This window comes from Dermacentor variabilis, chromosome 9 (assembly GCF_050947875.1).
Source record: "Dermacentor variabilis isolate Ectoservices chromosome 9, ASM5094787v1, whole genome shotgun sequence".
Lineage (NCBI taxonomy): Eukaryota > Metazoa > Arthropoda > Arachnida > Ixodida > Ixodidae > Dermacentor > Dermacentor variabilis.
This window is the reverse complement of record NC_134576.1, coordinates 20,158,389-20,170,875: the sequence shown is the minus strand read 5'-3', so window position 1 is coordinate 20,170,875 and position 12,487 is coordinate 20,158,389. Positions and strand designations below refer to the sequence as shown.

The 12,487-nt window shown below is 46.4% G+C and overlaps 1 protein-coding gene across 2 annotated transcripts in view; it reads left to right on the top strand.

Annotated features, from left to right (window-relative positions):
* The window catches only part of LOC142592533 (uncharacterized), a 161,022-nt gene that overhangs the window by 112,117 nt on the left and 36,418 nt on the right, over positions 1 to 12,487 (top strand). For both annotated transcript variants that reach the window (XM_075704015.1, XM_075704013.1), the window contains one exon: positions 1,432 to 1,709. In XM_075704015.1, the coding sequence (XP_075560130.1) occupies positions 1,432 to 1,709 (278 nt within the window). The remainder of the gene's footprint in view (positions 1 to 1,431; positions 1,710 to 12,487) is intronic.

Here is a 12,487-nt window from a genome sequence, read left to right as displayed (position 1 = left end):
CATTCGATGTAAAAAATTAGCGTTCCTTATATGCAGTCAAATGAAAGAGAATTCGTCATTGCTCTTTGCAATATACGTCCATAAAAAACACCCGTACAACCTCCGTGATACATTCTATAACAAACAACAGATTCGCACTAACTAGGGTTAACAAAAATTATCATACCAAATTCCTGCCTTCTTGAATAAACCCAAAACAGCTATAATCGCTTTAAAGGACAGTGTCTCTGGGCAAGCATTTAAAAAGAGCACAAGCAGATACGTTCTTGGCACACAATTTCGAAATGTCTTTCGTTTTGTCTTTCGGGTGATAACTGAGCACGAAATGTTGGTTTCAGTTGTGAGTTTTGTTTTTATTGTTCCTGTTTCATTGTATTGGTCGCTTTTATGTACTTCATGACACAAATATCATTCGTTTATAGTTGCGCGTTTCTCGCGATACTGAATAGTCTTGGTTCAAATGTTTTCGTTTTGATGCATTGTTCCCAGTGCTTTCCACTGAGTTATGTTGAAAGTTTTTCGACAGGCAATGTAGCCACTATTACAGTGATGTTGGATGAGTTGTTTGGGGAAGGGGGCTGACACTTTGGCAGGCATTAATTGCCTTTATGTCTGCCTCCTATGCAACCATTTCTGGTGCCAAATAAAATACTTTGACTGATTTTGAATTTAGAGACAAATAAATATGTCCACTAGTAGGCCATGTGCATTTAGTCTTAAAACTGGCGGTTGAAAAGACTTCAATTGGTACTTGTGGGACTGCTATTACTACTTGCGTATGCAAAGAATATTTAGGGTGACCCCAAAAAATGCGAACGTTATCCCCGATAGGCGACTGACAGCGCAGTCGGGCGTTGTTGCTGGGTTTTCCTAAGTTCAGCACAGTACTACCTCGGTTCTTAGCGCGTCTGTTGCCATCGTCCAGAGACATGTTTATTGAAGAAAATGTTAGATCCATTTAGCTTATGGGGGTTTCTTTTTTGTGATTTCCAGCGCGGTCCTTATCAAGCTAAAGATAACCGGATTTTCTTGGGCGGTTTTTGTGCTCCAAGTCTACGGCAGCGCTTGGTGTTGTCACATTTAACTTCAAGTTGAGTTACGAAAAGATCTGTTACTGAATTGGGCAGCTAATCAATGATTTCGATGGGTGGTTCGGGAAGACCTTATTCGGAAGACCGAATGCAGCGCAAGCACCGTAATGCTTAAATTAATGTCTTTTATTTTCGTTCACTGTTGGCCTCCACGGTAAATTTTCGAAAATCCGAAAATGCTTACTAGAGCCCCACATTGACATGCAAAAGAACACTACGCTATGCGTCTCAAGTGATATCAACTCGATGACATATAGATTCGAAATCAAAAACCTGTATTTTGTAGAAGGGACTGTGTGAAGGGTGAAACTTGACCGTGCTTTCCCTGCCAACCACGCAGTGGTGAAGGTGGTGTACTCGCGCGACAGCGAGCCCCACGTGACGGCGGTGTCCCAGCTGTGTGAGCTGCTCCGGAGGGAGCTGGGCGTGCGGGTCGAGTGGGACGAGGCGGCCGTGGCTGATGCGCACGTCACGCATGACTGGGCCATGGCCATGGCACAGCTGCCGTGTCCTCACTTCAATTCCGCTGCCATGACGACCGCTATTGCCCCTGTGAAGATGCTGGTGCTCGAATCAGACGGCGCCCTGCTCAAGCACCAGGCCTACCAACAGCACAAGGTCAGTGTTAGCACCAGTGTCCATGTATAAAGATGCGATATTTATAGTTAATCAGCGGGGCGAAATTGCAACAGTGGAATAGTAGCAATGTCCAACGCTTTTATCAGCGTCGTAAGAGGAAAGCTTACCATAAAGCTTACCAAAACAAAAAAAAAAGAAAAAAATGCTGCTCGGCCAGCGGGATTTAAACCTCGGACCCTGGCATAGCAGCCCCATTCTGAAATCATTAGGCCACTATCGCACGTGATGTTGGCTCCTGCACAATATCGCCGCTTGTTGATTATATTGCTGGTTTTGTTACTATAACACATACGCACAACAGCTGAGTATACAAGAAATGGGTGGCACGTATAGTGCCAATGCCTGCTAACTCTTTGAGATGATCTTCGCGTGCTTATGATTATTATGTTTTTCATGCCATTGCACACACATAGAAAATTGTAATCGGCCAAGAAGCGTGGCTCAGAGTTAATTATGGTGACTTCCATAATATGGCACATACAACGCGAAATTGCCATGCAGCGGGCGGTACATATCGCGCCAACGCCTACTAGGCCTTTGAAATGATCGCCACGTGTTGATAATGATCTCTTCATTGTGGCGCATACCCACATCGAGGAAATAAATAGGTGGGTGATACAGTCGCATGCAATATAAGCTGAAACATGAGTCACGTCTTTAAAGAGGTCCATAAGACGGCAAGGCGCCACAGACATAAGAATCTATGGCGAATAAACACCAGCAATTGTGACGCTCTTTAGTTCTCCAAATATTCGTACGGCATCGACTCCATGAATTCTCGGGACATTTTAAGTACAGACTAGGTTTTGCAGATCATATTGCATGCAACTGCCTATATTGTTATGTTGCACAAGTCACATATAAATATGCATTTACAATATTTACGGGGGAGACAACGATGCTTTAACAAGATGGCGGCCGAGGCTCATTCTACCTCTACACAACAAAGCGTGTTCTTCTCACTGGCGCCAATCTTGGTTGCGCGGTAACATAACCCCCGCCTGTTAAAGGCCTGTATAAGCGCCCTGTCTGCGCTAACTATAAAAGAGATGAAATCGCGGCAAAGTCGGGCTTCAGCCAGGACACATGCACAACGTCCGTGGGGACACGCGAGTCCAGTGGAGCGGTCTCGTAGAAAGCTGTCGGAATATTGTGTAGGGCCCTGTCTAGCACGACAGCAGTTTTTCAGACAACCGGACGCGGCGACATGATGTCCATAAGATCAGAACAGATCCAGGAGGAAATCGAATGTCACAATGTCGGCTGTCGTACCGGATATTCTGCATGGCCAGACTGCAGACTGCAGTCTGGCCATGTAGAATATGCATTCTGCAGACTCAGTGAGCCGGGAGCCGGCATTCTGGCGTGCCGTGCGAGCCTGGGCGAAGGCGTCCTAAGCGTCTTAAGTGGTAGTGTTCCTCGAGGAAGGAAGCAGTGCGTCAGAGGAGAAAGAAGGTTGGCGGCCGAACAGAAGGTAAAAGGGCTAAACACCAGCAGTTTGTGACGGGACAAATTATAGGCGAAGGTCACGAAAGGCAACATGCTGTCCGGATCACTGTGGTCGTCAGAGACGTACATAGCATTACTGTCAACGTGCGATTAAGCCCCTCCGCCAGTCCGTTTGTCTGCGGGTGGTAGGCGGGGGAAAGCTTGTGCACGGAATACATAAGAGAAGCGAAGTAGGTCTTCAACTATTCCGGAGGTGCGGCCGCAATCAGTGAGGAGCTCTCAGGGTGCGCCGTGATGGCGGATGCCATCATGTCAAAGGAAATCTGGTACCTCAGTTGCACAGCTTCTGCGCAAAGCTCGTGCGATCGCATACCGTGTTCCGTAATCAGTCGCGACAACAACCCACTTATTGCCAGATTTCAACTAGGGAAAAGGGCCGAGAAGATCGATACCGACGCTAAAGGATGGTCCTGAGGGCACATCGATGTTGCGAAGGCGTCCAGCGGGCAGCAGAACAAGGTTTTCGCGGCGATGACAAAGCGCACAGCTTTGTCAAAGTGCACCGAGCGGTACATCTGTAGTCAGTAGTAGCGGTGCCGTACGCCGTCGTAAGTACGTGAAACGTGGTGGTGGCCTGCAGTATTCTGCAGCTGCTCAAGAATTGATGTTTGGAGATGGTGCGGTACAAGGAGTAAAGATTATTGTCCGTCGGCGCGCAAGCTGCCGCGGTAGAGAATGTCGTCGCTGAGCACGAACATGCGCAACGTGGGCTCCGAATGTCAAGAAGTGAAACTGTCGATGAGAACACGTAAGCAGTAATCACACCGTTGTTCAGTGCGGATGTCGTGCAGGTCACAAATGGCCAGCACGCAAGAGTCAATGTCATGCGCATCATATTCAGGGTGGTCGATAGGACGACGGGAGCGGCAGTCTGTGTCCTTCTGCAAAGGGCCTGACTTGTATAAAAGAGCAAATGAATATTTTTGGAGCCGTAGCCACCATCTGCCCAGTCGTCCAGTGGGGTGATTAAGCGGGGAAAGCCAGAACAAGGCGCAGTGATCGGTAACCACGAAAAATGTGCAGCCGTACAAGTAGGCGCGGAATTTGGCAACTGCCCAAAGTAATGCCACGCACTCCCGTTGGGTAATGGCAAAATTCCTCGTGGCGGGTGACAGGCGGCGGCTGGCGTATGCAATTACGCGCTCTTCCATACGATGCCATGGAACAAGTACAGCCCCGATTCCGTGGCCACTGGCATCCGGATCAAGTTCCGTGGCGGCAGATGGATCATAATAATTGAAGGGTTTCGTTTGAGCAAGGCCCCATGTGAAAGAAACGTACTTCTTAAACGCACATTTTTTTCCAAGGAAGCATTATTATCGTTATACGTCACCTTCATTCATAGTCATATCATTTATAGTATCGCTTCTTGGGGTAATACTTATGATCGTCATCCTTGCTCAATTTAGCACATTAAAAATCACGCTATCCGCATTATAATACGAAGCCATTTTTTTCTCTAACGTCTCTTCACAACTACGTACAAACCGCATTCTTCAAGTTAACTGATTTCTTTAACTGTCAATTAGCGATATTATTTTTCAAATTATTAACTCAACAAGTTTGTTACAACTTCGTTAGTTCTCATCGCCTTTTTAATCCTAATAACACAAGGTTATCAGCACAAGGAAATTTCCTGTTGCCTTTATGTCATACTAATTACGGAAAGATGGCTTCCTCTTTTTGCGCGCCTAAACTTTGGAACAGTCTTCCATATTCGATTAAGTTGTCAAGTACCTTGTACGCTTTGAATATGAACTCAAGAATTATTTGCTGTCTGATTAACTTCCTACAATGCTATTTTGCTATTTAGAAGCTGTGTAATTACCATTGATTGTTTACCTTTCATCTTCCTTTTGTCTTTTATGTGTGTCGTCACTGAGTTTCCTCGTTATATTTTGCTTCTTTCATAATCTGTTTCTCTGCTATGTATTCCGCTTTAGTTTTTTATATAATTTCTAATCCAAGGGCCCCGGTGCAGTCTCTGGCTTTGGGACCCTTGTCTGTATACCATTTTTTGTAACGAATTTTTATCAACGAATAATAAGCTGAAACTGAAACTGAAAAAAAGTAAGTCGGTGAGTGGGCGAGAGATTTCGGTGAAATTCTTGAGAAAACGCGGAAATACGAGCGTAGCCCAGCAAAGCTGCTTACGTCTGAGGCGGAATACGGAACCGGAAACTTCTGAACGGCGCGAATCTTGTTAGGGTTAGGTTGAACGCCCGCAGCACTGAGGAGATGACCAAGAGCACTAATTTGACGACGTCTAAAGTGACACTTGGATGAGTTCAATTACAGGGCGGCGCGTTGAAAAGCAGCGAGAATAGCCGATAGACGCGTTAGATGACTCTTGAAAGTTGGCGAAAACACTATGACATCGGCTAGATAACACAGGCATGTGCACTATCTATAGCCGCGAAGTAAACCGTCCATCATTTTTTTTCAGTTGCCGAGGCATTACAAAGGCCGAACGGCGTAACCTTGAATTGGTAGAGGCCGTCAAATCTTACGAATGCAATTTTCTCACGGTACATGTAATCTACCGAGATTTGCAAATCGCCTGATCGGATGTCTATCGATATAAAATACTTGGGGCCGTGCAAGCAGTGCACGGTGTCATTAATACGCGGCAAACGGTAGACATACTTGCGTGTGACTTTGTTGAGGTGTCTGTAATAAACACAAAAGAGCCAACTGGCGTCCTTATTGACAGACAGCAGGGGACGTCCATGGACTCGAGCAAGATGGTTCGATAGCGCTTTTAGTCAATATCTTATCGACTTCTCGTTGTTTCATTTGTCGTTCAGCATGTGATACATGGTACGGCCGGCAGCGTATCGGATTGGCGTCTCCAGGACAAATGACGTGGATGACCACCGATGTCTGGGCTAAAGGGTGGCAGTGCAGGTCAAGACGTCGCGGTAAATTTCCTAGAGATGGCGAACGCCAGCAGCTTGTGCCGGAAGAAGCTCAGGGGCAATCATCTTGCTAAGTTCATCTGTGAGAGTTGCTGAATCGGAGGTTCCTGTAGAGGGCGACGGAATTTCGGCATCAATAGCCAATATCTCGCGACCGTACTCAGGGGAGATGTCGCCCTAAGACATGCCTATGGGAAGAATTTGATTCGAGCAGTTAAAATTAAAGACAGAGAGAGAGAGCGACGTCTGACTGCCTGTAACAGTGAGCACAGTATGGCCAAGCTTATTTCAAGCAGTATATCAACGGTGGGACGTAGTAAATAGGCGCCGTCAGGAACAGATCGGAAGGACAGTCGAGTGTCGTATATAGTGGCTTGAGGCGAAAGGCCGATGTCTTCAGGAGAGCATAACCCTGGTTGTGTGACTTGGGCAGTTCAAGCTGGATGACACTAGAGCCTCAATGAAAGAGGGCTGAATGGGACCATAAAATATCTAAACCCCGTATTCCTAAATACGCCTTCACTCAACAGAGCTCAATGAGCTCAGAAAGGTTTTATTTATAATGGCGAATAAAGTAAGGCCCGTCTCCTCGACTTGGCTGAGTCATGGAGACGGGCCTTTGTTCCCTCAAGGTTCAATGCGCCTTCGACTCGAGGGGAGCGCGCCGACCGTGAAAAGCGTCTGGTATCGAGGCTATTTTAAATGTGCTTAGCAAGAGCCCAATTATTTGGGACAGATATGTGCTTCCGTTGGTTCGTATTCCTAATCAAACGACTACATGGCACAATTCACAACTTTAGCTTGGCAAAGCTGCCACTGCGGGCGTTCGACTGTTAGATCAAGCGGAAGCTGTGCTTGAGGCCTAGCAACAATCGCAGCTCAACGACTCAGAGCATGACACATGGCTGAGAAACAAGAAAATTTTCGCTGGCGTTTGCCTGCTCCTCTTTGTTTCCATTGGGGGTTCACGTTGCGGTTCCTAATAGTGGTTATTATTGGTAATTTGGTCCATGTGGCGTGTTGTGACTCAGCTGGATTGACTTCGACGAAAGCCACAGATGGAACGACTATTTGACAGCTTTGTTTACCTTCGAGACCGAGTTCTGGTCAAAGTCTGCTGAAGGCAAGAACTGAACAGATAATATGGGTGAGTGAGTCATTTTTGCATGAAAGCAGATTATGTTGATGCAGTTTTTGCGAAGTTGCCGCGGCGCTGTCGATAACAAGTTTGTGATGTTCCAAGCATGGGGGGGGGGGGGGGGAGGGACTCGGTTCAGTTGCTCATGCTGCTGGAATTAACACCTGAAACATATAGCTTGCGGAAAAAATATACTATTTAGAGTTTGTGGGAGATCCTGCTCGACAATAATTTATGTTTCCGCTTTTTTAAACAAAAATGAAGCCAGGTACGAATCGGCGCCTGTGTCCAATTATTCCATTATCGCGTGTAAGATCTTTCAGTAGAGAGAGAGAGAGAGAGAGATAGAAAGAGAAGACAGGAAAGGCGGGGAGTTTAACCAGACGTAAGCCCGGTTTGCTACCCTGCACTTGGGGAGAGGGGTATGGCGATGAAGAGAGAGAGAGAGAGAACCTGGGACAGAATGCACAGGGTTCAGTGAGTAGCTGCGGTAGGTTGAAGAAAACAAGCGTTTTTAAGTCATGTACTTTGTTTTAGAAGCCGCTGTGCTTAGTCTGTTCAAATTGTATCAGATATGGTCAATTAATTAGCGCAGGTTCCTGCATTTCCAGTGCTTCCTCACTTCACATATACGGTATGCAAAATTTTAATATTCCGAAAATTCACTTATCATTAGTTCATCACGAGCATTAGTACTTTTTCGCCCTACCTTTTTCAGTGTGCTTTGTCGTACCATCTGATGCGCATTCCATAAACTGCTTTGAAGTTCACGTATCGGCAACATTTTTTAGTTGTGCTACGCCATTTCATTTTGGTGGCTGAAGTACACGGAATTTATTTAGCGCGCGAACACCTTGTGTACACAACATTTTTGACATTCTGTTGCAGAATGTGGGCCTTGGAAGGACCAGCTGATGAAAAAAAATCAACGTCTCTGCTGCACAGTAGGGCTTGTGGCAGACCTGAAAGCATCAATAGATACGGTGCATGCCTGCTGGAATTGCACCAGCTCGCTTACCTGAAAGAACCTAGGTGCTGAGAAAGTATTTGTCTAACCTACCCGGTAATTAGTCTCGGCTTATTTTCGTGAGCAGGTATAGCGGTGGCGTAGAGGTAGAACACCCGCCTCGCGTGCAAGAGGTCCGTGGTTCGAATCCCGGTGCCGGCAATTTTCCACCGGATTAAAAAAAAATCCGCGTGTTGATAAAATTGCACAAACAGGCCTGGAGTGTGGCCTGATCCCGATGACCAGAACCGGTAACGCACTCCCTCCCCAGAGCAGGATTGGCCACCCTGGCGCAGTACTTGGCCACAACCTCCTATATGAACACAACAATCAAACCCCGGCCCTCAGTCCCCAGCAGCTGCGAAGCAACTGACCACGGCGGCGGTCAGACCTGCGACGCAGCAGAGGGTGCTAAGAATTCATGAATACTTTGTTTAGCGCAGAAAGACGACAGGACAAGGCGCTACTCTCAACTGACATCATTTTGTTGCGTCACTCCTTTATAGACCGCTGAAACCAGAGGAACATGCGCAGTGAGCACCATGCGGTGGAGCCACCAACATCCGATCCCAAGAGCGCACTCATGCGACAGAATCCAAAAAACCAAATTCAGCGCTGTACAAGGTTAAGGAAGGCACACTAATGCACTGTGACCCCAATGACCGAATGAAAAATGCTTCTGATAACTCTCGGGCGGTGGTGTCACGACTCTTCTTCAAAATTGTGGTATCACGAAACATGGGTTTGAACTTGCATGTTTTACAATGCTGAGCCAAATGCGAACCTGTGCCTGTTGGTATGGATCGCGCATGTTCTCTAAGGCGCTCGTTAACACAGCGGCCTGACTGCTTTACATACACTTTGCCACATGACAAGGGAATTTTATAAACCACACCGACGCTGCAATCTACAAACTTCACGTGGTTCTTTTCACAATCAGGTTTTTTTACTTGTTTTAGAAATACGGCTGCACAACATCGACAGTTTCTGAGGAGTGGAAAACACTACCGGAATTTTGTATCTGGTGGCGACATTCTTCAGATTGGGAGCCTCTCTGTGGCAATACGGCACAACTTCAGGCCTTTTCTTTTGTGTGCTGCAGTTACTTTTATGCCGCTTGCCTTTCAGTTTTTGAAGCAATACCTCCGAGACTGACGTCACCACCACACTTGGGTAACCAGCAGCCTGCAGCCTATTTAACTGTGCAAGGAAACTCATGTTCGCAGAGTGATGACAAGACTTCTTTAAGGAAGATTCTAAACACATCAAAGCAATGGCGCGTTTCACAGTCTTTGAGGGCGCAGACGCGTAAGGTAAAAGGTCTTTACGTGCACGTGGCGAGTACATACAACAGGCGTGGCCTGTTTGTAAGGATAGCTGCAAATCTAAAAACTGGAGTTTACCGTCCCTAGATAGCTCATGTGTAAAAGTTAGACCTTTGCCATTGTCATTGAACAGAGTTAAAATATCAGCTTACGTCACGCAGCATTCGTTGTTAGTCTGTTTAATCACAACAAGAAAATGGTCAACATATCTAAAAATTTGAACTGAGCCATTGTTTAAAGCACTCTTAAGGGCGCGATCGACAAACGATAAAAAAATATTACAAAGAGCAGGCGCCACACATGAACCAATACACACACCATTTTTCTTAATAAAAAGGTTATTTTCGAACTGGATAAAAGTTGCACTTAAATTCAAGAAGGGACATGAAACTTTCCGAAGACAACCCGGTCGCATTGCGCAAATCTACCTCGCCACTTTCTTCGATGCACGTCATCACACTGCGAAATAGCTCATCATGCGGTATCGAATAGTAAAGATCTTCGACGTCAGTAGAAAAAATGTCGGCTACTGAATGGTTGTCTTCCAGAAAAGAAACATCGAAAGAATTCTTTATGCCATAAGGATCGTCAATAGTTAAATGCTTCAACTCTTTTTGCAAAAAGCAGCTAACCAAAACCTGCCAACAGTTGTTTTCACTGACTATTGTACGGAAAGGCACATCCGGTTTGTGCGTTTTTGCAGTGAAAAAAACCTCTAGAGCAAGTACCTTACATTGTTTTACATTGTTCACAATCTGGGTGAGGCCTATATTTTCCAACAAAGAAATGGCTTTGCGTTTTACCTTTTGAGCTTTCTCATTTGCCAGAATGAAGTTCTTGTTGACAGCCTCAATGGCTTTTCTGTTGAAGACCACAGACGGGGCTATTACAAAAGCGCCATCTTTGTCACTCAGTAACAGCCGAAGTTCATTGTCACTAAAGAAAGATACTGTCCTTTTGATCACAGCTGTCGAAGGTGGCGCGCTCCGGGTGACGGTCCTACGAAGGCAGTCCACCCCATCGAGGAGGCACCGCTCCTGGTCCTCAGGTTCTGCTTTCCTTGCAATGCGCCTGTTCAAAGCCAGTAGCTCATGTGCAGGAATTCTTGGTTCCGTGCTATACTTCGGCCCATTCTTTAACAGTGGAGCAACTTCGTCAGGAAGCCTGACGTCACCGAGTACCTGGAAACCAGCGGTGACAAGTTGCGTTTTTTCCTTTCTGCGCGGGAGTCTGGACCGGAGGAGTAGCAGCAGCTGTGTCCACCAGAATTCTGTAGTCTGAGTTGATAGACGTCTGTAGAAACGAAACTTCTTCTCGGCCACAAAAGGCGCATCGCGCGAGTAGCAGACAGCTCTCAACCAGTCGTACAGAAGGCGTATCTGCCGCCCAATTTCAGAACGAAGAATCCGACACATTCGCCGCACGTGACCGACGGAAGGCTTGACGTTCCCGAAGAGACTCGCCACGTCTTGAGGAACCTGTCCATTCTTCATGCAGAACGTAAGCATCCTTGCACGGCACATAGTAAAAGCTATGTGACTGACCAGAACAGCAGGATCAGGAGATGACACAGACACCCAAATATCAGGGACCACAGTAGAAGAAAGATAGTTCAGCACAATGCGTTGGCGGGCTAGTTGGTGCGAATCCATGAATACTTTGTTTAGCGCAAAAAGACAGACACAAGAAAGACGACAGGACAAGGCGCTACTCTCAACTGACATCATTTTATTGCGTCACTCCTTTATAGACCGCTCAAACCAGAGGAACATGCGCAGTGAGCACCATGCGTTGGAGCCACCAACATCCGATCCCAAGAGCGAACTCATGCGACAGAATCCAAAAAACCAAATTCAGCGCTGTACAAGGTTAAGGAAGGCACACTAATGCACTGTGACCCCAATGACTGAATGAAAAATGCTTCTGATAACTCTCGGGCGGTGGTGTCACGACTCTTCTTCAAAATTGTGGTATCACGAAACATGGGTTTGCACTTGCATGTTTTACAATGCTGAGCCAAATGCGAACCTGTGCCTGTTGGTATGGATCGCGCATGTTCTCTAAGGCGCTCGTTAACACAGCGGCCTGACTGCCCTACATACACTTTGCCACATGACAAGGGAATTTTATAAACCACACCGACGCTGCAATCTACAAACTTCACGTGGTTCTTTTCACAATCAGGTTTTTTTACTTGTTTTAGAAATACGGCTGCACAACATCGACAGTTTCTGAGGAGCGGTAAACAATACCGGAATTTGGATCTGGTGGCGACATTCTTCAGATTGTGAGCCTCTCTGTGGCAATACGGCACAACTTCAGGCCTTTTCTTTTGTGTGCTGCAGTTACTTTTATGCCGCTTGCCTTTCAGTTTTTGAAGCAATACCTCCGAGACTGACGTCACCACCACACTTGGGTAACCAGCAGCCTGCAGCCTATTTAACTGTGCAAGGAAACTCATGTTCGCAGAGTGATGACAAGACTTCTTTAAGGAAGATTCTAAACACATCAAAGCAATGGCGCGTTTCACAGTCTTTGAGGGCGCAGACGAGTAAGGAAAAAGTTCTTTACATGCACGTGGCGAGTACATCCAACAGGCGTGGCCTGTTTGTAAGGATAGCTGCAAATCTAAAAACTGGAGTTTACCGTCCCTAGATAGCTCATCTGGTTAATCTGGTTTGAGCGGTCTATAAAGGAGTGACGCAATAAAATGATGTCAGTTGAGAGTAGCGCCTTGTCCTGTCATCTTTCTTGTGTCTGTCTTTTTGCGCTAAACAAAGTATTCATGGATTCGCACCAACTAGCCCGCCAACGCATTGTGCGGTGCTAAGAATCACTGGCTTCGGACAAGCCGCCATTGG